The 24,997-nt window shown below is 41.9% G+C and overlaps 1 protein-coding gene across 2 annotated transcripts in view; it reads left to right on the top strand.

Moving 5' to 3' along the window:
- Positions 1 to 19,939, top strand: part of SPOP (speckle type BTB/POZ protein) — a 66,690-nt gene extending 46,751 nt beyond the window's left edge. For both annotated transcript variants that reach the window (XM_025995855.2, XM_025995856.2), the window contains 7 exons: positions 2,700 to 2,851; positions 2,981 to 3,108; positions 9,483 to 9,660; positions 12,450 to 12,505; positions 12,978 to 13,100; positions 17,244 to 17,386; positions 18,696 to 19,939. In XM_025995855.2, the coding sequence (XP_025851640.1) occupies positions 2,700 to 2,851; positions 2,981 to 3,108; positions 9,483 to 9,660; positions 12,450 to 12,505; positions 12,978 to 13,100; positions 17,244 to 17,386; positions 18,696 to 18,840 (925 nt within the window). In that variant the 3' untranslated portion in view covers positions 18,841 to 19,939. The remainder of the gene's footprint in view (positions 1 to 2,699; positions 2,852 to 2,980; positions 3,109 to 9,482; positions 9,661 to 12,449; positions 12,506 to 12,977; positions 13,101 to 17,243; positions 17,387 to 18,695) is intronic.
- Positions 19,940 to 24,997: the final 5,058 nt, after the last annotated feature.

Raw genomic sequence — 24,997 nt, 5'->3', positions numbered from 1 at the left:
TCCCCAGTGCCTAGAACAGTGCCTGGCACATGATGGGTGTTTTTACTGTGTGTGTGTGTGTGTGTGTGTGTATTAAGATTTTATTTATTTATTCATGAGAGACACAGAGAGAGAGGCGGAGACACAGGCAGAGGGAGGAGCAGGCTCCATGCAGGGAGCCTGATGTGAGACTCGATCCTGGGACCCCAGGATCATGCCCTGGGCTGAAGGCGGCGCTAAACCCCCAAGCCACCCGGGCTGCCCCACATATCTTTTTTTTAAGGATAGATTATTTATTTATTTGAGAGAGCAAAAGAGAGCACGACCTGGGAAAAGGGAGAATCCTCAAGCAGACTCCCTACTGAGCACAGAGCCTGACTCGGGACTTAATCCCAGGACCCGAGATCGTGACCTGAGCTGAAATCAAGAGTTGGCCACTTTTAACACCCTGAGCCACCCATACATCCCTCACTGTATATTTGTTGAATTAGTTCAGTGAGTATGTCAGGGATCAGCAAACTCAAATGGCTGTAGAGTAATATAAATGAATAAAGAGGGCCAGTGTTGTAAATCATATTTATATATGATATGAGTGTTGAGTGAGCACCCTTCTAAAAGGGATGGTAGCTGCTCAGCTCCAACTGTCTTTAGCTATGTGTGAATAAGGGCTGACTATTATTGTTTTTGCTGATGTTTTAAGAAGAGCAAGAAACTTAGAATTTGGCATAAAAATCTCAACTTTTAAATTGTCTGCTCTAAAACAATAAAGGAGATCTATTTGCTTATGTAACTGGAATGCCCAGGGTGTAGGATGGTTTTGAAGGTAGTTTGATCCAGCATCCCAGTGGTGAGATTAAGGATCCCATCTCTCTCTATTCTCCACATTGTTAGCCATCTCAAATCTAGCATCCCTTGTGGTTAAAGGCTGACTGGCAGTAGCAGTGGGTATAACCCATTACTATCCAACAAATTTCTCTGAATTAACTCTGTGGCCAAGAATACATGCACTGCCTGGTTTAGGTTTGAGTTCCCTCAATCTCTGTGGCAAGGGGAATATAATCTGAGAGTGGTTGGGTCAATCCCATCCAAAGCATGTGTCCCCTTGAAGAGGAGCTGGCAGTTATGGATACAACCATATGTTCACTGGCAAGACCAGAACGCGTGTGTCAGCCACCCAGTTTTGATCTCTGATAAACCATGAAGAGTTAAACTACTCTCCTTCCATTTAATATTTGTTGGCTATGTGTACTAAGCAGTGTATTGCTAGGTGTTGAGAGAATGCTTTATTCTGAGGCATTGTATTTATTTAATAAATGAGAGAGAGAGTGAGGAGATAGTGAGCACTAGGGGGAAGGGGTCATAAGTGATCTCATGATCCTGAAATCATGACCTAAGCTGATAGCAGGCAGACTCTTAACTGACTGAGCCACCAGGCACCCCGCTTAGGCATTGTATTTAAATTCATATGCTGACCACAATGTATATGGCATTTGCATTCCCCAGAGAGGCACTAGATTGGGCCACCTGTTTGAGAGAGGTGCCATAACACTGGCAAGGCCTAAGGTTACATATGGCCTAAGTATTATATGTGGTAGAAGCAGTGTGAACCACATGCAGTTCAGCTAATGACATTTAGAACTTAACTCAATTGAACCTATTAAATCTGCCTGAAATTTGTTTTGATTCATTGGCAACAGATTGTCATCTCTAACTCTATTTGGAAGCCTAGCTTGGAACTCTACCCTGTGTAATGAGAGTTTACTTTTGTCTCTGCTTCTTACATACTGTCTTCTTTATTTTAATCTTAGGATATTATTACCAGATTGATAAAATATCTGTAAAAGATTAGGTACTATTCACATATTTCTGTGGAAAATTTTTCTTTCATAAGGTGATAGTAAAGAGCTCAACAAGATTTTTTAGGGAGAGCGGGTAGGGACAGAGGGAGAGAGAGAGAATTTTAAGCAGGTTCTACACCCAGTGCAAAGCCCGATGCAGAACTGGATCTCACAACCCTGAGATCATGACCTGAGCTGAAACCAAGAGGCAACTTAACTGAGCCACTCAGATGCCCCCAACATTTTGTTTTTCATTATTTCACTGTAGTCCTGAGAAAAGAAGAGGCTGCCTTTCCTGAGATTGAGGATTAGAACAGAGTGGAAATAGGCTCAATTTTAAAATATTTTAGGGGGAGAAAAGGGTGATTTGGGAGGTTAGGAAAGAAGCAGAGATGTAAAAGATGTACTCTCAGTTTGTAGGATGCCCCTTTACTTTTGTTGTTCAACAGGTGACTCAGGTTGCTCTCAAAAAGTGGTTCCCAAGTAGCCATTCTGCTGAATCAGAATCTCCTACTAAGGGGCCTGGATTTGTTTTTTTGTTTGTTTGTTTGTTTGTTTGTTTTCTTATTGTTTTTAAATTATTTATTTGAGAGAGAGGAGCACAAGTGGGGAAAGGGGCAGAGGGAGGGAATATCCAAGCCAACTTGTGCTGAGCGAAGAGCTTGACGTGGGGCTGAGTCCCATGACCGATGAGTGCAGGATCTGAGCTGAAACCAAAAATTGGAGTCCCAACCAGCTGAGCCACCCAGGCACCCCTGAGTTGGTTTTCCTTAACATCTTCCTCTCTTGAGAAATAGATGTTGTGTTTCTCCTGTCACTTAACAAAGCCTATAAACGTGTATGCTTCCGACATATATTTTTTTTCCTATCTGTTTTGGGCAGGTGTTTGCGAGTAAATCCAAAAGGGCTAGATGAAGAAAGCAAAGATTACCTGTCACTTTACCTGTTACTGGTCAGCTGTCCAAAGAGTGAAGTTCGGGCAAAATTCAAATTCTCCATTCTGAATGCTAAGGGAGAAGAAACCAAAGCTATGGGTAAATGTTCTTATCTTCATTTGACTCTTTATTTTCACATCAAGCAACTTTGTAAGCAGACAAGTTATGGATTTGATCTGTCTTTTATTTTTTTACTAAACCTAAATATGGCTTTTTTTTCCACTTCAGAGAGTCAACGGGCATATAGGTTTGTGCAAGGCAAAGACTGGGGATTCAAAAAATTCATCCGTAGAGATTTTCTCTTGGATGAGGCTAACGGGCTTCTCCCTGATGACAAGCTTACCCTCTTCTGTGAGGTGAGTCCTTTTACTCCAAGGTGAGAGTAGCAATTCCCAGACCTGATGGGTATGGGTGACTTAATTACACTGTGTCAGGGATGGAGAGTGAGAAAAATCTCAGAGTGGAGTGGTGCTGCATAAATGTTATTTCTGTGATTGAAACTGTGTCACGATTTCAGGCTTGTTGGGCACTTCAGCTTTCCTCTTGTTACTGTTCTTAAAAACAAAGATTGTGCACTATCTTGGCATGAGTGATTTTTGACTGCTTAGATTAGGGTTCTGGCTTTTTCACTGGGGGTGTTTTTAGGTAGTATGTGGAAGGAACTGGTACTCTAAGTGGGGATAATGACCAGCAGCTCGATATGTGTATTTGTCCCTTAAACTTTCTGACTTCTGAAATATGAAGTCCACTGTGTTTGACCACAGATCACTTTCCTTTTCTGCACTACTAGATGACTCTTATCAGGAGTTGAGTATATCCAGTTTGTGCTGCTGGAATAGTTGTGAAACAGGATGGCAAGAGCCATTTTTTCTAGAGTGAAGGGTAGATAAAGCTCTCTAAGTTGTGGTCATCTAGGAGAGTTATCTGTTGTCAGCCAGGAGAGTCTTTCTCTTACCAGTGACCTAAGAGCCTGTCTGGGTTTATGGGAGAAACCTTGAAGTAATATTCCCAAAGTGAAAGTGAGTTGGAAAGTGGTTTCTTTAATGAGTATATACTAACCAGTTACTTCCTGCTGTTCTCAGTACATTTACAAATACTCATAAGCTCATAGCATAGTAAGTGAATAAAACCTCCAGTCTGATGGGATCTTTGTATTCCCTGTACTCTGTATGGTCAAGAACCACTTCTTGAGCAGCACCACTTGAGAGTGACCACTGTGTTTTCAAGGCGAGGGTGCGAACAAGTTCCCCAACTACCAGCGTGTTCTGCCAAATAATAGGCTCACACTGTGAGTTAATGACAGTTCCAAAGGCTTACTGCCACCTGTGCAGCAGGGGATGGTGTCCCTTAAGGATCTTGCCCTTTCATGGCAGAGGCCTGGCCAGCAGTAACCAGCTTCACTCCCCAGTCACAGCTCATTGAGTATTTCTGCAGAATATTTGCTGAGGGTTAAACAACTTTGGATGCAGAGTTTATTAAAGTACTACACTGAATACTAGTAGTTGCATAATAGTTACCTCCTCTCCTTTTTTGTTGCGAAGTAAAAGAAGTATATGCTAGAGTGATGGCATCTCTATAAATAGAAGTCCTACTAGTTACAGATCATACTCAGTTGCACAAGTGAAGAAATGAGAACAATAGGTGGTTTTGTGTGAGGTTCGACAATATGAAAACTTAAGACCATCCATTCAATCTTCACCTACCTTAGAGATCTATATTTCAGGAAGATTTAAAACTAATGGAAAATTCTAATTCCTGTTGGAAATGAAAGCCAGCCTTTGAACTGTTCTCTGAAGAAAGAGAAATCTCCTCTACTAAATATTGCCTGTGATGTTTTAGGCAAAGCATTAACCTTTATTGCTGCATTTTCCAGTCCATAGTCCAGCCTTTTCTCTCTTGCTCCCCCTGCCACCCCATCCCCCCAGATCGTTTCCAGCCGCTCCAACCCCTGTACTGACAGTCTCGATTTGGGAACCTCTTGGACTACCCTCACTTGGCAGTCTCTCATCCTGTGGCTAAGTCCAAGGCTTCACTTCCCCATTTGAAATTCTCTGAGGAGAAATCCTGTGGTTAAGTTTAGCTTTGTCTTACTGACTTAGAAGGAAGTGAGATGACACTTTGGAAATGAGGAGCTGTTGAACAGGGAAGCGTCTGCTGAGTTCTGCTGATGCCATCGGTTTCTTACCAGCGAACCAGGTGTGCCATCTGTTCCACTCACACTTCTCCGTTGGCCACAGGTGCTGAGTGTTGCTTCTCATACTTGGGCTCGTGCCTAGTGAGACTCGTTTCTGTTCCAAGGCTCTCTGTGGACTTAGTAGCATTCAGCATTGCAAGACGGTTGCGTGGGGGTGTGTGTTGGATGTGTGGGTTTTAAAAATGTCTGCAGCTCATCTGAGTTCTTCGTGCTTTTCAAAGCTGGATCATTCTTTGCTATATACTCTGTCCTTTTGACCTGTTGCTCCCTTCGGTCAGTGGATTATTTATAAACAAGTATTTTAGTTCGTGTTTATATTTTATATGTTATTGATTTAGTTATTATTATTATTATTATTATTATTATTCAGAGGCTTTTATGAAGTCGACAGCCACATACAAATTTAGGTCTTGAGTTCTCCACTGCTCCATTCTTCATTCAGGCTTTGGCCATGGCACTTTCATCCTATCTGCTGATGGATTATTTAAAAACAAATGTATTGCATCTTGATACAAAAGTACAGTCTGTGGATTTTTTTTTTTTAAGATTTATTTATTCATGAGAGACACAGAGACAAAGGCAGAGGGAGAAGCAGGCTCCCTCTGGGAGCCTGCTGCAGAACTTGATCCCAGGACCCTGGGATCATGACCTGAGCCAAGGGAGACGCTCAACCACTGAGCCACCCAGGTGTCCCTGTTCTGTGGATTCTTTTGGCTGTTCCTAAAGGCCACAGGAAGGAACCCTAAGGTGAAAGGCTGAGAATCACATGTTTGTGTTTGGGCTTTATTTCAGTGGTATTACTGTTAATGAACATTTAAATGAAATTAGACTGCATACTCTCCAAATGATGAATGGGTGGTCTTGTTTATAATGGTGCCATACTGGATTCACCTCCAGTTTTCAGTGATGTTTTTGTCTGTTAGGAAACATGACGATTCTTCCAAGTTGATGTGTCGTACTTAATTTATTTGGAAACATTTTCAAAGCATTCCCTGAATTTCTCTTGTCACAGTCCTTTGAGCTGGATTAGTCCTGTTATCTTCATTTCATGTTACAGGAGAGAGAGGCGATGCCTAGGGAGGTCAGGTAATTTTTCCTACTGTTGTACAGCAAATTAGTGTCATTCCACGTCAACTCCGCATTTTCCACTTCTGGTCTGCTGTGAGACACTGAGTGGAGCTAAAGCCATTTACCTGAGGAAACACCAATGCTACCAGATTTTCCTAGCAAGAATATTTACTTTGGTAATGAAAGAATCAGGAATGCTTTACACTTTAAATTTTCTCTTTAATAGTTTGGTTCACAGAAAATATGCATGAAACGTTTTTGCTTCTATTGATCCTTCCCTCTGTTTATATTAAAAACAAATAGCTACTAACATTAAAGATGCAGATATTCCACCTTCACTGTACATACCTTTGACAGGTAGAAGATTCCAGGGTCTCTTTGTAATGTTGTAGTTAAAGTTGAAATATGAAATGTTTCATGTAGACACTAGTTGTCTCTTTAAATATCCCTTTCCTTCCTAAACTATCCTTTCCTAGCTTGGGAATATGTATGTTTATCAGATTTTAAATATGTGGGTCTTTTCTTTTTTCTTTTTATCATTTTGTTAATGGATTATTTGGATATATTAGTTGAACTGTATGATAACGCCAATATTTGATTGTTCTTGACTTACAAAAAAGGTGATTTTAATATGTAACATTATTTAGGTTATAAACATACGGTAGTAAACCTAGCACCTGACCCAACAGCATCACCAGTAACTTGGAACTAACCTGTATATGCTTCTTTGCTATCCCTTAGACGTATTGTCCCCACACTCAGAGGATAATAATAAATAGCTGTTGGAGATTGTAGGATATCATTCCCTTGTTTATTATTTGTATGCCTGAACAATGTACTTTTTTAGGTTTGCTTGTTTTTGTGCTTTATAAAAGGTATCAGAATGTATGTAGGTCATGTAGGTAATGTTGCTTTTTTTCACATTATACATCTAAAATGTATTTATATGGTGGGTGTAACTATAGTTCTTTCATTTTTAGTGCTATGTGATAGTGTGTTGTGGGAATAAACAGTTTGTCTACTCATTCTCTTTGATGGATATTTAGATTGTGACCAGTCTTTTGATTAGAAGTCATGCTGCTGCTATAAACCTTCTATATGCAGTCTATTTTTTCCTTGATTGTTTTGATTATATAGAAGTTAAAAAATATATTTCCATTGGTCTTACTTTTTGACTTTTTTATGTTTAGATAAAATGTACAAGAATTGGCACAGTCTGTAATCTTTTACGAAATTTTCTTTTTTAAGAAAAGGAATTGACTTTAAAAGTGAGGCCCGTTTATGACTTGAAATGTAGAGGGTTATACAGCCTTCCTGAGACATTTTCATGTAGTCATTTATAAGACGACATAAATGTCACAGTCACGTCATCTTCACAGCTGCAATTCTGAATGAGTCTCCATAGTCAACTTTATAGGCATTAAAAAAAATCTTTCGTTTTTCTCAAAATGGTCTCATTTTAGCATCATCATTTGCAGAGGAAAACAATCCCTTCCTAAGTTAAAAGTTTGGGCTCTGAAGACTCATTTGTGAATGCCATTTAAAATTTATTTTTAATTAAACGTATTTAATGTTGGTAAGAGGTGCCAGACATTCAGCGCTCTGGAGACTCCAGGCATCCATATATCTACAGAACAAGTCTGGCTCAGACAGTAAAGGTACATTCTCCTTCCTGCTGTGTTCCTGTCTGTGTCTGGAGAGAGGAATTGCCCTAGTGAGACAAGTCACAGTCTATGGGCCCCACTCATTACCAAGCATGCATCCGACCAGCAGAGGGTCCACTGGTAACCATAGCTTGACATTCAGGTTAGTTCTTGCCAGTTCATTTTACCCCATCTAGTAAATTGTCATCAAGTGTTAATGACTCTGAGCTCCTGTCAGCCAGATTTAATTTAAGCTTAGGAACCCAGTGCCAAAAGCATTCTCCATTCCCTCCATTGGGCATCCCAAGAGATTCCTGCCTTTCCCTATGAGGAAGTTGGATTTAATTGGTCTTTTTCCTTTTCCTTTTTTTTTTTTTTTTTTTAAATCAGTATTTTGAGGCTGTAACTGGAAATCGGAGACTTCTACTTTTGGTGTTAGTATGAGAAAGTGGCTGAACCAAATTAGAGATCTTACACAGGGCAAGAGTAAATCTCTGTGGGGTAGTTTGTACTGGGTCCTGAGCTATTAAAATAATGTTATAATCTGGCTCTGATTAATGTGCTACTGATGTTAAGTACATTCATAATTGATTAACTTGGCTTCTTCATTGCTTGAGATCATAACAGTTAGTTTGAAACATTTCTTGACCTGATGGTAAATATCTCACTCCTTCACAAAAGAGATTACAGGTCATTTGGATGCCAGGGCATTCACTTTGCCTCTGGGTTTATGACTACATTTAAAAGATGACTTGCATCTCGAAGGTTGAGAGAAATTTGGATCATTTAGGATGTTCCTAAGCTGTCTTTCTCATCTAACTGGTAGCAATAACAAGAATGAGGAGCTGATTCTCAAGGTTTGTGAGATCTGCTTTGATATTACCATTTCTAACCCTATATGATGGAGGAGGTGAAGCATAGCAGTGGTTGTTAGAAGACTGATCTGCAGAGACTGCAGATCTTATCTTCAGTTTGGTAGCTTCCATATATTTCAGAATGCTACATGATTTATAAATCCTTGTACTTGGTATCGTAACAAATTTATCTGAGTTTCACTGACCCGTCTAGAAGTTACCTTGGTTTTTATCTAGGCTGAACAGTTAGTTCAACCAGTTAAAGCATGCTGCTCTTGAAGTCATAGTGGCAAATTGGATCCCTCTGTAAATCTTTTGTCATTCTGTTCCAGAGCTATAAGTGCATGTCTAGCTGGGGCAAGCCATCTTATAGGTCATTGTCACTAAGGACTGAGGAAGGGTATCATTCCAAGCCCAATTCTTTCATTAGACTAACATCTGTGAGGAAGTGCTAATTATTTACCAGGCCCAATAGAAGCTGTATTTTATTTTCATGTTCCAGACCTAACTAAAATAAGGGAATTGCTTTTAAGGATTATCAAAGATTTTTTTTCTTCTATAGGGTGTTAAGTGGTAGTTTCCATAGAGTTCTTTGTATTTAACCTTTTGCTTAAGGCAGAATACGGTAAGTAAATATTTAATATGTGTTTAGATCAGTGTCCCTGGTTTTACCCAGGTTTTCAGGGCAGAGGAGGAAGAGTTTATTAGCATTTGGAGGAGAAGGAGATTTGTGGGGCTTTTGCCTCTCATCCTAAGATGGTGTAAAATAAGTATGATTGTGATTGTGGCAGATTGGAAATTACTTGATCCACAGGATAAAGCTTTGATTTGTGGAGGTGGTTTCAAGAGAACATGACTAACATTTGTATCCGAATGTACTACAGCATTGAGGTAAAAGTCATCTCTCCTCCTGCTGGGAAGAAAATTCCTGGTAACAAAACCTTCGGATTGTGTTTCCTTGTCTTTCACAGGTGAGCGTGGTGCAAGATTCCGTCAACATTTCTGGCCAGAACACCATGAACATGGTGAAGGTCCCTGAGTGCCGGCTGGCTGATGAGCTGGGAGGGCTGTGGGAGAACTCTCGGTTCACGGACTGCTGTCTGTGCGTTGCTGGCCAGGAGTTCCAGGCTCACAAAGCTATCTTGGCAGGTCGGTCATTATTCACAGGAGCTTTAGTTTTGGTGAAACAAGAGAAAACAGTGGCTGCATAATCATTTTTGAATAACATTAGCTTTTTGAACTGGTGCAAAAAAACTGCAATCAAATATATATTTTTTTAGGGTGGGGACATTAGTCATCATAACCCAGTAGCCTGCTCTCCATAAAAGTGGTATTTTGGTTTTTCCTCTCTATAGGGGACTTAGGCCACCATTTTCAAGCACTGGATGGTGATGTGTATTGAATGCCTTTGCACCTAGAGGGCGGATGTCAAAACACTGGTTAAGAGCAGGTAGTGGCCCCGAGACAGGAACTTGGGTTGTAGTGGAGAAGATCCTGCTCGGTACTTAACCACCATCTAGCTGAATGCCCCCAGCCCTGGAGTGTTAGCCCTTCCTTCAATATAGACATACTAGCAGAATGAGAATTTGCTAGTGATGTGGAGGATCAGGTCTTGCTTTAATAATAGGCATTTGTCCTGAAGACCAGAAGGGCTGACAAAGAGCAGGAGCTGATGGGGCAGGACTAACTTTACCCCCCATGAAGGAAGGCATAGCAGTCAGCCATAGACTCCTGTTCAGACCCTAAGACGTAAGAGGAAATTGTGTGAACTTTCAGGCACCAGATTTCTTACTAAGACTCTGAACTCTATCATTCTAAAAAATACACCTGGCGGAACCTCAGTCTGGCTCAGTCTCACCGTCTTCCTGTTCCTGCTCTCAACTAGGTGGTTACTGTCTATTGCCAAGGAAGTCACCAGCTCTTAGGGTAGTGTCTGCACGCTCAGCTAAGCTCTTGGCACTGCCACGAACTCTTCCACAGATAGACAGCTCTCTTTCTTTTTCCTTAACAGTAGATACTTCATACTGTTTACTAGTCTCTTTTAATCTCCCAACTCCTGAAAGAGTTGCTTGCTACTTTTTCTGAGAGAAAACTGAGGCCCTTCTCCCTTGGCTCTTGCCTCTCACCTCACGTGCATTTTCCCTGCTTTCTCCATGGAGGAGGTGTTCTTCCTCGTGTCCAAAGCAGGCTGTCTCTTCTACTTCTGTTTCATATCACACGCCGCCTTCTCAGAAGCCTTACTCTGCCAGCTATCCCTTTGTTGTCTGGTATCTCCACCATTTCTCTTTCTCCAATTGCCTCTTTACCCTCAGCCTGGAAACAGGCTCAGCCTTCTCTCTCTAGTTATTCATTCATTCATATTCATTTTCTCTGTCTCCCTCTCTCTCCTTCTCTCTCTTTAAATAGAGCTAAGTTTCTTGAGTTAGCACATTTACTGTCTCTACTTCTTTCCTCCCACTTATCCTCAGTTCACCTCCATGCTACGAAAGCAGTTTTCCAAAGTTCTATGACCTGCTAATTCCTAAATTTGAGGGATTCCTTAGCTCATAGTTTATTTGACTTCTTTCTTCTGGTTTTCTCCTGGTGCTCTGGCTCCTTCTGATATATGGCCTCCCTCTTCAACATTGGTGTCCTTAAGGTTCTGCCTCGCTTATTCCCTCTCTCCCTCTGCTTATTGCTCCCTCCCCCAGGTGACTTTGTTTATTCTCATAGCAGCAGTTCATATCTAGCCACTGAAGACCCTCTAAGCATACTCCTGCTTTGGACCCTTCCTTTTTTATTTTTTATTAAAAGTCACTAGTCCTTTTAATCTTTAGCTTCTGTGATGTATTTACTTAGTACCTTATAGTTGATAAGGCTTCTGAAATAAGAGCAGTGAGGATTAATGTCCCTTTGGAATAGATTAAAAAACTGAGTCTCAAAGGGTTAAGTGATTTGCCCAAGATAATGTGTTTAGAAAATGACAGATCCAAAATTAGTCTTTTCTAACATAAACTATAGGTCAAAATTCAGGTTACCTTTTAGCTCAGAGTCCTACTATATATTCCATCTGGTCCTCCTCTCTTGGGTGAAGATTGCTAGTCTCCATTTTCACCAAAATCTCTGACTTATTGGGCAACATGATAAAATTTGAGGTTTTTAGGCCTTTTATAACTTTCATGGTTGAAATTAAGTTGACTTACTTTTCTTTGTTTATTAGACCACAGTGGGCATGGCTTAGAACTCCATTTCTCAACTTTCTCCATTATCCCCACCTCCCCAAGGAAAAAAATCAAATTATTCCTAGTGGAAGACATTAAATACTAAGGATTAAGCTTTCATCAAGAAGGATTGAACTTTGAAGGGCCACAAATGGTTATCATACCTAAGATTTTTTTTTTTTTTTTTGCCTCTTTGTGATATTAATCATCTCTATTGTGAACACGTGGCTTGGAGGAACAGACCACCTGCCATAAACAAGCATGCACTTTATCTAGTTAATGGATGCTGTCAAGCCCTGCCCTGTTCTTGGTCTCCTTGCCCTGTGGTCCCCTACAAGTGGAGAAAGTTGGTGTCATTGTTCTAGGCAAAAATCTGGGTATTAGGATACCCTGCTTAGGCCATGAAGGGTCTTCGTTTGAACCCCTAGATCTGCCCTGAGGAGATCATTGTCATCTAACATAGGTCACTTGAGTAATTTCCTTCAAATATGAATCTGGTTGGAATGGAGCTAATGAGAAATTATTTTGAAAGTACTGACTTTTCCCCCTCTGTATTATTATTCACTTCTTGATATAATGTAGGAAGAGAGGAATTTTATTATTCTGGTATAATTTGAGGCTAAGCCCTTTCCTGTAGCAATGGGATAGGAAGGAGAGCGATCTCCTCTTCATAACAGAAGAACCAAGGAGTTTCAGTGTGATAACCTTATCTATCTCTGTTTCCCTTTCACTTTGTAGCTCGTTCTCCAGTTTTTAGTGCCATGTTTGAACATGAAATGGAGGAGAGCAAAAAGGTATGTAACAGAATGAAGATATGTCTTTTTATCTAGGTGACTGGATCCAGATGATTTCCCAATTTGACACCAGATTTATTTTTCCAGTCGTGTTATTAAAATGGAGTACCATTCCCTGAACAAACACTTTCTGAGAGCAGGGATAGGTGGTCCGGAAGCATTCTAGGTAAAGCAGACTCACTTTATCCCAGGTAGATCATCCAGTTTTGGGTGAGGGTTTTAGACATGTGTTTCTACTCAAGCAAAGAAAGACCAAAAAAATCAAAGATAGTTATCTTGCTCTTGTATTTGAGAAGATAAAGGTGGTGCATATATGATGGGAGAGAAGACTGTTCAAAGAGAGTTCCATTCCCATCCATGTTAGGTTTTAGATGGTGCAAGCCTTTTCTCTCAGCAGAGCTTAAAATCATGAAAATTGTTTAGGGATTTTGTTCTGTTGGAATGTTTCTCATTTTCAGTTTTTCTGGCATAGAATCGGGTTGAGATCAATGATGTGGAGCCTGAAGTTTTTAAGGAAATGATGTGCTTCATTTACACGGGGAAGGCTCCGAACCTCGACAAAATGGCTGATGACTTGTTGGCAGCTGCTGACAAGGTGAGATAAGACTAGACAGAGCACCACAAGGGGAGGAGTGTTTGTGACCTCTTGGGTTTGATGACTGGGCCTCTGTGTTACATAGTGGGTAAGCTAAGGATGTATCTTGAGTGTGGCCAGGAGAGTCCTGGGTTACATCTTGGTGCCAACACAGTTATTCATGTAGTACCCTTTTTATTTTCTGAAGTGCCCTGCTTTAAATGAAGTAATTTATGTGGTCACCCTAATTATAGAAAAGAAGGGTAAGTTTGATGTCTACCTCTCTTCTCTTCCCTATCTCCCATATAAGTATAGCGTTATAAAAGATTAAGATAACACTAACGTTTGGCTTTATAATTTACAAAGTTCTTGAGTTCATAAACTTTTTCTTTCTAAATAGGGGTTTTGTTTATTTTTATTTTTATTTTTTTAAAAGCTTTTATTATTTTTTTAAATTTATTTATGATAGTCCCACAGAGAGAGAGAGAGAGAGGCAGAGACACAGGCAGAGGGAGAAGCAGGCTCCATGCACTGGGAGCCCAACGTGGGATTCGATCCCGGGTCTCCAGGATCGCGCCCTGGGCCAAAGGCAGGCGCTAAACCGCTGCGCCACCCAGGGATCCCTTGTTTATTTTTTTACAGTTTTTCTTTTAACTCCAGTTAGTTGACACTGACATACAAGTGTTATATTAGTTTCATGTGTACAACATAGTTCAATGTATTGAACAATCCTGTACATCCTGTGCTCATCACAGGACAAGTACACTCCTTAATCTCCATCCCCTGTTTTCACCTTTTCCCTCACCCACCTCCCCTTGAGTTTTTTTTTTTTTTCTTTTATTTATTTATTATAGTCACAGAGAGAGAGAGAGAGAGAGAGGCAAAGACATAGGCAGAGGGAGAAGCAGGCTCCATGCACCGGGAGCCCGACGTGGGATTCGATCCCGGATCTCCAGGATCGCGCCCTGGGCCAAAGGCTGGCGCCAAACCGCTGCGCCACCCAGGGATCCCTCCCCTTGAGTTTTGATTTAAACTTTGTCAGGAAGAGAATAATCTTTTACCCAGGGTCATGGTTAGCATTTTCAACTTTTACCTAAGTATCTATTGAAATATATCGCATTCAGAATTACAAGATGATCAGTAGCTCTTTTGGAAAAAAGAAATACTACTGCAGTACATGCATACATCTTTCATAAGATTTGAGAAATGTTAGTGTGTAAAAATTAAAGTATGGATCTTAGAACCAAGGAAATAGGGTAAAGACCAAAAACAGTAAGCCAGTGATTGATACCTAAAAGAAGTTTGGGGGAAAATGTGAGTGAAATACTTGAGTTTAAACAAGTCAAATTGAGGTTCTCATGTGTTTCTATTTTACTGCAAGATTTCTCAGAATCTTATTAGTATGTTAATGTACACTGTGAGTTTTCTAAAAGAATGATAGCATTTCTTTAGTTAGCCCTGAAATCCTTTTCCTCAAGAACCACTGCTAGGAATTAATGTCCCCCAAACACAACTTAGGAAACTGATTTTCATTATGTAGACATGTCAGAAAGAGCTCAATAACCTGTCCTCCAAGGCCCCTGTGGTCTGAGGAAGCACAAGCTGAGGAGGTGGGAGTGGGTAGCTCTTTTTCCTTCTGAAATTTGTCTTAAAAGTACTTATACCTGGCCAGCAGTAGACCCTGTGAGAAAGACCGTTCCCTACTGGACTTGCCAGCTTCTCTTCCTGCCATCATGCTGTGGCACCCATTGCGGGGCAGAGCTGGCTCTGACCTGAGGGCACTAGAGCCCTCCCAGGATTTACCCATAGGAAGAGTCTCTTCCACCTTTCTTTGCACCTCAAGAACAGAGAAAGTGCATGTTTTGACAGTGGAAGCTTTGTCTTTATTGATCAGCTTTTTGTAGTGTTGGTAGAGGATGAGGCACATAAACTGTCAGCCCTGCTGATGAAAAGGTTTGGATGGTAGCTGTATCGTTTCAAGATTTTGTGAATCCAGTTAGGCAGTGCGAACATACTCCACCCTCCCAGTCTAGTTCCGTTCTGACCACAGGAATCTTGCTTTCAGTGGAGGCAGTAAGAAAATATATACTGTGAGCTCTGGGAAAGTAGAAGACACAGCTTTTTGTAAACATGCGTTTATAGTGATCCTGTCTTACCAACCCTCTGATTTTCAGTGAAGTTTAGACACAGCAGGTATTTACCCCCTCATCTTCTAGCCCCCATAAGGATAAATTGTATCAAAAGGCTCACTTTTCAGACAGAAATACTGAGGCTCAGCAGTGTATATTCTCAGGACCAGGGTTTGACATCTGTGTCATTCCTCGGTTTTCGTTCCTGCTCCTCAGCCAGAGAACCCACTGGGGAACCCCCTGTAAGTACACAGAGTATAGGGATCAGCCTGAACTGACATTCTATGGATGGTATTTTCAGTACAGTGTGTTAAGAGATAAAGTAGTTGAATCACAGCAGTGCTTTAAATTTATGAATGAGAAGTGAAGGGTGCATTTTCAAATTCCATTCAGAATTTCCCCTCAGACAGTCTTTGCTCCAAGCTTATTTGAAAACATTTTGCCTTTACACCTTGTTGTAAGCGTCAGGAAAATAGAATAAGAAATCTTTCATGGAAGGATCTAAACATCTAGAATTTACCCCAGAGGCTGAAACAGCTTCTTCTGAGCTTTTCCAGTCTCCTGGGGACACGTGTAATTAGACCAAAAACAAAACAAAACACGTCGGCCAGGCCTGGGAGACACAATTTCAATCTCTTGGGTAAGTACAGCCATTAGGCAGGTTTTTCAGAAGCATAATTAAGAAAAAAACTTTGTCCCCCAAGGGATAAGAATGGCTACTTTTGTCTAATTATGCAGTAGGGATCAGAACTATTCACAGTAAAAGTCCTTTTAAAAGAATGTATCGAGAAAGGATAAGAGGAATGTTCTGTGCAGGCACTGTATAAAGTCTGAACATTTACTCAACCTTTTCCAGCCTTCTAAAACAAAAACAGCAACCTAATTTCTTGCTTGTCTGGTGTCATTCCTGTTTTCCATGGTAACTGTTTTCCAGTTACTCAAATGTAAAAAAATTAAAGCTGTACCAAAACCAATAAAACTCTTTTTGCTGCAGGAGATCACAGTGCCAGCAGATATGCCTCCTCACCCAGAATTCATAAAAATAAAATTGTCTTGGTTTGATTGCCATGATTCAGCCAGAAGGGGTTATTGTGTCATTGAGTTCTGAGGTCCTTAAAGTGGGACTGATATGGAAACTGGATACCCTTAAAGCAAACTGTTCTCCTGTAAGCCAATTAATGGCATTTTATTTTGTGCCTTCTTTTATCCCTTCCTTCTCCTCACTCCTGAAGTTCCTTAGTAAATTCATAATCTCGTATTTGAAAGCACTTAGTATAGTGACATCAAAACAAATCAGCTAGATCAGATGTGCTCAGTATTAACCTAGACCTTCATTTCCAGAACATTTATACTCTACTTGGAAAATAGAAGTTTTTAAACCAAAACTGGATCCAGGGTCTCTGCTGCTTTGTTCCTCTACCCTGAGGATCTTGACCTCAATCCCAGTAAAGAAGACTCCACTTATCCTTTTCTCTTTAAAAGGAGGCCTTTGGTTGACCCTCATTCAGGACCAGCTAGTGGCAGAGATGCTGGTGAAAGTCACCACAGGGCTTCTTTTCATAGCCCGATGGGCCAGTTGGGATACCCTGCCGGGCTGGTGACATTGCTTAAGTAGAAAGGACTGTGCATCACCCTAGTTTGCCTCTGACTAAAAGGATAGCAGCAATGTAAAATGTAATGCCCTGTTGGCTTGAAGCAGGGTTATGCCTCTCATTGTAAGGGAGGGTAGATGGTGGTGGTCCAAGAAACAACTTCAGTCATACTTGAGGCAGGGTGAACTTGAGGTTGTGGGTATATGCCCTCATTGCCATTTTTCTTAGTAGGTAGACTTTAGAACTTGAATGGCAGCCATGCGCATTATTTTCAGCCTTGGGGCATGCTTGTGCTTTATCATTGCAGTAGTAGCCTTGTCACGCTCTGTGCAGTTTTGCTTGGGAATCCAGTTCTTTGGCGGTCCCGCTGAGGAGCAACAGCTTCAGCGGAGGCAGCCCAGAAGCACTCCTGCCCTGACCACAGCAGTGCTTGTGTTTTACAGTATGCCCTGGAGCGCTTGAAGGTCATGTGTGAGGACGCCCTCTGCAGTAACCTCTCCGTGGAGAATGCTGCAGAGATTCTCATCCTGGCTGACCTCCACAGCGCCGATCAGTTGAAAACTCAGGCGGTGGATTTCATCAACTAGTGAGTTGGCATCTTCAAAGCTGTTCTTTCAGGAGAGTTTGGGCTAGCTAGAGAAAGGAGAAAGACTTTGAATTAGCGAGTAAAACAGGCAAGTGGTTTCATTAACCCCTTGTAATAGTAAGTAGAGGGTTTTCATCTTTCCCTTCCGCTTGACAAAATGGAAGATGATTTTGCTCTGTCTTATAGGGCTAATCCGATTGGTGAGAGAGGTGTTTTCCTTCCTCACGGTGATGGGAAATGATGAAATGATAAAAGTGGCTGGCCTGGAAAAGCGATGTGCCCCGAATGGTAGTGCCTTTGCTTCCCATTCCCTGGCTTAGAGCATGTAGATCTCTGGAAGAACAGAAGTGTGTTTTGTATGTTAGTAAAACGTATCTCACAACTGACTGTGGAATGGGGAAAAGAGAAGGGATAACCAGTAGTCAAAGTTGTTAAATACTATTTGGAGAAAGAAGCATTCATCTCAGTAGACTAGTTCCTTCATCCTAAAATGACAAATGACCTGGCCATATTACTCTGCAGTAATTCTCAGTGGGGCATGTTCTACTACCTTGCCTCTTGGAGAACAAAAGTTGGGAAAAACCCAAAAGGGAGAAGCAGAACTTAAAAAGCCATCATAGCAGCAGTTCCCAGCTGAGGCGGGACTTAAAGGTTGCCAGGTGAATGGATGAACATTCTTCAACACAGAAAACTCCCCCAAACAGGAATCAACTTCCTCTTGTGTAAGGCTGTTGGTAAGGTTGTTTCAAAGGAATTTACCAATTGCGGCAAAGGTGGGTGGGAAGAGACCCCTAAATGTTCATTCTAGTTACTGTTTGCTCTGTGCTGGATACTTGGCTGCTGCTTATTAGATGTTAACCATTCAGTAGAGTGTGGTTATGATCCCCTCCTTTTTGATCGAATAGGCCCCAGGCTGTGATCTGCTCTGTGGTCAGGGACTACAATAATGGCAGAGCCAAGTGCAAGCTCAGAGCTGCTCAACCAAGAGAGCCCTTCCTCTTTCTCTGTATTAGCCTCACCGGTGGATATAAAGAGCATTGACAGTGTAGAGAAGAGCTTAAGCAGCATTCTACCCTTCGTTTTTGAGAGTATAGGGACTCAAAATCTAGGTTTTCAGAGCTGCTGCAGCCCCAGCCTAATCACCTGTCCACACATTGTCTGATAGACTCCATGTAGAGTAAGGGTTTGGCCTGAGGTTCTTGCAGTGGCATCCTTTATAGTGAACTCTGGGAAGTTAGACTGCCCAGGGACTGTTTACTCCATCCCTTTCTCTCGCCGTTGGTAATCCATCTCTCCACATTTCTCCTAGTCATGCTTCGGATGTCTTGGAGACCTCCGGGTGGAAGTCAATGGTGGTGTCACATCCCCACTTGGTGGCTGAGGCATACCGCTCTCTGGCTTCAGCACAGTGCCCTTTTCTGGGACCCCCACGCAAGCGCCTGAAGCAATCCTAAGATCCTGCCTGTCGTAAGACTCCGTTTATTTTCCTGAAGCAGCAGCCACTGTTGCTGCCACTGACCACCAGGTAGACAGCGCAATCTGTGGAGCTTTTACTCTGTTGTGGGGGCAAAAGACTGCATCGTGGCCCCCAGACTTTTAAAACAGCACTAAATAAACTTGGGGGAAGTGGGGGGAGGGAAGGGCCCGGGACCTGGGGCTGCTCAACCTAATGAAAACCCTGTTGCTGCGTCACTGTGTTCCCTTTGGCCTGGCCAAGTTTGATACTGTGGGGATTCAGTTTAGGCGCCAGCCCTGAGGACATCCCAGCGGTGGTACTTCGGAGAAACCTGTCTGCATCTGACGGAGCAGAGCAAATCGTCAGGTGCCTGGAGCAAAAAGGAAAAAAAAAAAAAGGACATTTAGTTTTAAGAGAAGGGAAAAGAAAAGAAGAAAAGATTTTTGCAGAATTTCTCAAAAATCAGTTTGTGGATTCCAGTAGTATTTATGTTGAGAGAAATTTTAGTCCATCCAGCTGTGCTAAAACTTGGATATTTGTGACAACTCACCACCATACAAGTATCAGAAGAGCTTTCTTGTTGTTAGCACTTATTGTTTGCAAGAACAGAATACATCCTTTTATCCTTTTATGAAAAATGACAAGTGAAGGCGAGAGGGGAAGGAGGTTATTTGAGCTGGAAGATGCGTGTTCTGATGTGGTGGCTTTTGCAAAAAATCTTTATTGGTGTTGAAAACTGGAAAAAATAATTCATCCAGAATTCATACTGTCTTGACAAGAACTATGGTTCTCTGTTTTTAGATATTGTGGAAAATGTTTTTTGGCATTTTTCTCTGATTTTATTTCTCTTCCCTCCCCCCCTTTTCTAAAAAAACAAAACACAAAAACAGAACAAAAAGAAGAGAAAAGAAAAGGAAATTTTATTATTAATACTGTGTGACAAAAATCCCAGCCCAGATTGCTCAGCTGTTTGTACCTGACTTGCCACCTGCATAGGAGCCAGTCCTGTTCCTTCCAATTCACCCCTTTCCTACAGGGGAGAACTTCCAAATGTTAATTTTTTTCTTTTTGAAAATATAAATAATTACTATTTTGTACTGTGTGGTATCTCTGGTCTTTTGTTTCACTTACCTGGCTGGTTTTTGGGGTCTGAGTTCCTTAAGGGATTTCGAAGGCCTAGATTGGTTCTTCAGTTCCAGAGATTATATGTGAAATGTCTGTCTGTGGGGATTTATCACGTCTCCCTCATCTCAAGCTTCCTCTGTGAGCTCCCGTCATCTATTTCTGTCTTGTCCTTCTTGAGTATCTCACAAGCCACATCCTAATGAGGGATCAGGCTCCTGCCTTTGCCAATGCAGGTAATGGGAGTGGGCTTTTTCTATGCCCTACAGGGTTCTAACACCTAACTCCCAATCTCCCTTCTCCTAGCTAACTAGAAAAAGATCAAGGGGTCGTGAATGTAGAGATTAAATAAAGGGAAATTATTATCTCTAACTGGTTCTGTCACTGACTTGATGTGTTTCCAGAAAAGTTAATGTCTGAGTTCCCAATGGGCTCACAAGGACTCTCCTGGGCTCCTCTGCCTTTCTCATAGCAGTGTTGGACAGGACAGGACAGTGGGACATGCTGGAAAATGCATTGGCCACCTGGCCAACATGTGTACTATTTGACCTTAGATGGAGCCTCAACATATTCTACCTTCCAATTTCCCTTCAGTGACTTTGGCCTTTGCAGATTTTCCAGTTTTCATTTCTCTTGGCGGTCCTAGAATGGACTAGCTATGGTGTAGCATTGATACAGTCAAACACAGGATGTGCTTGTTGGAAACCACTCCATCGTACTTCTTGGTTTCCTCCCACATGTCCCATACATGAGGAAACCTCCAGTGCCCTGCATTGTGGCTGCTGGCTGGGGCCACCTCATTTCCACTTTCCAGGTCAGCACACTGGGCCCAGGATCCAGCATGTACAGAGTCTCCTCGGGCCACTCTCAGGACACTCTGGGGCCATTTGCTCATTTGCTCAGCTCTTCTCAGTTTTCACTGAACCTTCACATACAGTAATACATTGACACTTCCCAACCACCATGTGACAGACAGCACCCTCCCATTCTAGAGCAAAGAGAAGTAGAAACCCAGAGAAGTCAAGTGACATGCAACAGATCACACAATTGTCGAGTGACAGTTCTTCTGATGTGGTACCCTGAAAAGATTATGTAAGTATTGGGAGGAAGTTCCATTTCTGAAAAGTTTCGGTATAAAATCTGAGGTAAAGCTTCCTTCCTATGGGAATAGCAAGAGCAAAGCTATAGAAAGGTCTCCTGTCCTGTTCTTCACAGGGGCCAGGGTTCCAGCCTGGCTTCAGATTTGCTTTCCTCCTCATTCGTAGAAAGCTGTGGGTTGGGGGCCAGTGGGTTCAGAGAAAAGTCCTCAGGAGGGTCGAAGTCCTGGCACTGGGCTTCCATAAGGATGAAGGTCTCTGGGGATTTCCTAATATTTTTGGGATTTCCATTGTGGGCTTTACTGTGGGTACAAAGCTGTTAGGATTTCAGGTATAGGTGAACCTGCCCAATGCTTCTCCTGTCATTATTATATTATTTCTGGACATGTTTGTTTTTGTTTAAATGATACAGTTGAAGCCATCTGGTTATGACAACATCAGAGCCCCAGCATACTGTTCATAAACCTCCCACTGCCACCACCCCCTCCCTCAGCTCCCCCACATCTGAAATTTAATTCAAGTTAACTCCACAATCTGGGGCATGTGCTGTCACTGCAGAGATGTCCGTGCCAGTGGAACAGTTGGAGATTTCAATTCCACAAGGATATAGCTTATTTATCAAAACAATATTTCAGGCAAGTAGTTTCACAGAACCTTTGGAGTTGCAGTTTGAGGTCCAAACAGAGTATCTGGCATTGTTCCCCACCTCCCCTCCTCCCTGTTGTCAGCCCTCCTATATCTGGCCATCCGTGGAAAATTTTCCCATTCCCTGTGTGGAGATGAAACCTCTCTGTGTTGCTGTGAGGCATCTCAAACACCTTTATGGGGTTTAACAATTCAGGTAAGAGAGGCCTTTCTCTTATCACTGGTAAGTCTGCTGGGCTTGTGGATCTTTAGAGAGAGTCTTTTTTCTTTTTTAATTCTAGCCAAGGACATCAAGATCCTTTCTTAGGCCGAAAGATCTCTGGCTTCCCCATTCTGCACATCCCTTTATAAATCTGGTTTAAACCTATTGTGGGTTCTCTGTATTGTGTGAGCCTGTGCAGATGAAAGGAAACAGCTTGTATGTTTATGAGCAGAACAACAAACAGAGGGGGAGTCAAGCTGTACTTTGAAACTGACTGTTGCTTTGTTCTGGCTCCTCAACTCCTAGAGAACAGTATCTGAATCCCCCAATAGGACTGTATTGGATCCTTCGGTTTATCTTCGTCAAAGACAAACTCTTGGCTGGCACCCAACCTTATTTTCCACAACCAATTATCTTTTTAATCAGCCTGGGCCCCATGTGTTTCCTTTATCTCATGACTTTTTACTGAACTCTGCCCTACATCATTTAGATTCATTTCTAATGGCTGGCTGACTAATCTAACATTCAGGTGAGGATCGTTGGACTGCTCTTTATGTACGTGTATGCACAGGGTGAATGTGTTTTCCCCCTTTTAATTTCAGAGGTGACCGCACCACATTGGGGCCTTTGACCCGATAGGTGGATACCTCACGGAGGCAGTGAGCAAGAAAGCAAATGTAGGATGATCAGTATTTGGGATAATGAGCTGGGAGAACCAGAAGCTTTGACCTCCAGATGAGAGCAGAAACTTGAATGTTGTTGACTGATGAGATCTTTATGCTGCTAAGCCATTAGAAAGATGAGCGCTCCCCCTCTGTAAATCCTGTAATGCTGGAATAGAAAGTGGCATCTGGAATACTGTTTGGTTCTGATTCCTGCAGCTCCAGGAAAAAAGAATTTTAGACTTGAGGGAATTCAGCACAAGCAACAGAAATGATTAAGGAGTTGAAGGGGATCAACTCTACGGGGAAAACATTATGAAGATAAAATACTCGTTACTCAAGTACAGGAATGTAGCATCAGGACCCGCAGTTTACAGATCTCGCAGGAGTTCTGAACACTTGCCAGCTTGTCTTACATGGTCCCCATTCATCCCAATCATAGCTTGGGAAGGTGATAGCATAACTTCCTCAAGGTCACTCAACCTGACTCTGAGCTAAGAAGCAACAGAAGGCAAAGGAGTAGCTTTAGGGCTTAGGCCCAAGGCCCAAAGAAAAAATGAAACTCCCGAGAGTTTGCTTGGCAGTGAAGTGGACACATGCCTGCTCGTGAGGCTCAGTTGAAATGGGGGAAGTTGTAGCTGCTTTCTCAAGACCCCTTAAGGTGAGCTCTTGACAAGCCAAAGGGAAAGAAGACACCCCCCCCCACCCTGCCCATGGTTCATCTTCTTCTGACATCACAAACAGACATCCAGTGAAGTGAGATGACATGTTCAAGGTCACAGGGATTAAAACTCAGTCCTTGGGATCCCTGGATGGCTCAGCGGTGAGCGCCTGCCTTTGGCCCAGGGTGTGATCTTGGAGTCCCGGGATCAAGTCCCACAAGGGGCTCCCTGCATGGAGCCGCCTTCTCCCTCTGCCTGTGTCTCTGTCTTTCTCTGTGTCTCTCATGAATAAATGAATAAAATATTTTTTAAAAAATATAAAAGGCCAGTGATCCAGCAAACAATGGCCTGAGCACCCAGAAGGTGCCAAACATCATGCCAAGCCAGGATTGGGGGAGAGAGTGGGATTTCTCATCTACTACTTCAGTCTAATGGAGGAGGCGGGGGAGTGGCTCTCAGAAACAGAGAGGTCATGACATTGAGGACTGAAGAGAAGAGAATTTTAGCAGTAAGGAGGTCACTGGTTACCTTAGAGCAGTTTGTCAAATGGTGGAGGCAGGAGGCAGAAGCCAAGACTGACGAGAAGGTAAGCAAATATAGAATGAGTAGAAGCTACGCTTTCCAGAAGTTTGGCAGGGAGAGGAAAAAGGAATCTCTCCCGCCCACTCTTAAGGACTTATGCCTCAATTTAGTCAACACATTTATTTTTGTCTAGAAGTCATGGTGTACGGGTTCCGTAAAATTACACTCCAGTAACTGATATTTGTAATAAAATGTATATAGAATAATTACAGGTTTAAGTTGAAGAAAACAGTCACCACCTTCAGCCTTACACAATTTTGAGAATGATTTCCTAAATTTAGATGGACCTATGTTTTCTATACTTTTTCAATCTGTCCATCTTCCAAGTAAAAGTTAGATTCACGTTTACTAGTGACCTTTAAAATATTTTAAGGAGCCAGTGGTTTGGTTAGGTGGTGAGCTACCAAAATGTGTAACATTCAGTACCCCAAAATGTATCCCGTAATGGGTAGCTTTGCCAGTTTCCATGGTGTAGATACTCTCACCGGGGCCCAGTTCAAACTTTATGAAGCACAGAGTTAGGAAGCATGCCGCTCACTGCTGCTTTTAGTATTTCTGCCATGCAGTTACAGTAGACATATAGAACCTCAAGAGTGTAGGTAATGGCAAAATGTGAAAAAATTAGGGATGAATTTGGAACATTTATTACCTTTGCTGTTAATCATACGTTAATATAATTTAATTTTTAATTGGCTATTTAACCAACTCTCAACCTTCCTAAAAATTTAACAGTTGGCTCTAGAGAGCCAGCGTGAACCAGCTCCAGCACACATCATTGGTATGGTTTCAAATCTGTCCTCTCAACATCTGTGCCCCTCATTATTTCCTGTTATGCCGCAGCACTTGAAAATGCTTTAAACTCTGTGGTTTAATGGTAAAATGAAGTACGATTGACCCTTGAACAACAATGCAGTTAGAGGCACCCCTGTCCCCATTGTGCAGTCAAAAATTTGCATATAACTTTTGACCCCCACCCTGCAAAACTTAATATCCTGTTGACTAGAAGCCTTACCAGTAACATAAACATATTGATGAACGTATTTTGTATGTGTATTATATGCTATATGCTTACAATAAAAGTAAGCTTAAGAAAATAACAGGAAAATCATAAGAGAAAAATGCATTTGCAATACTGCACTGTATCAAAAAAGATCTGTATACGAGTGGACCCACGCAGTTCAAA

The sequence above is a fragment of the Vulpes vulpes genome, chromosome 2 (assembly GCF_048418805.1).
Source record: "Vulpes vulpes isolate BD-2025 chromosome 2, VulVul3, whole genome shotgun sequence".
Lineage (NCBI taxonomy): Eukaryota > Metazoa > Chordata > Mammalia > Carnivora > Canidae > Vulpes > Vulpes vulpes.
This window is presented reverse-complemented; position numbering and strand designations above follow the sequence as displayed.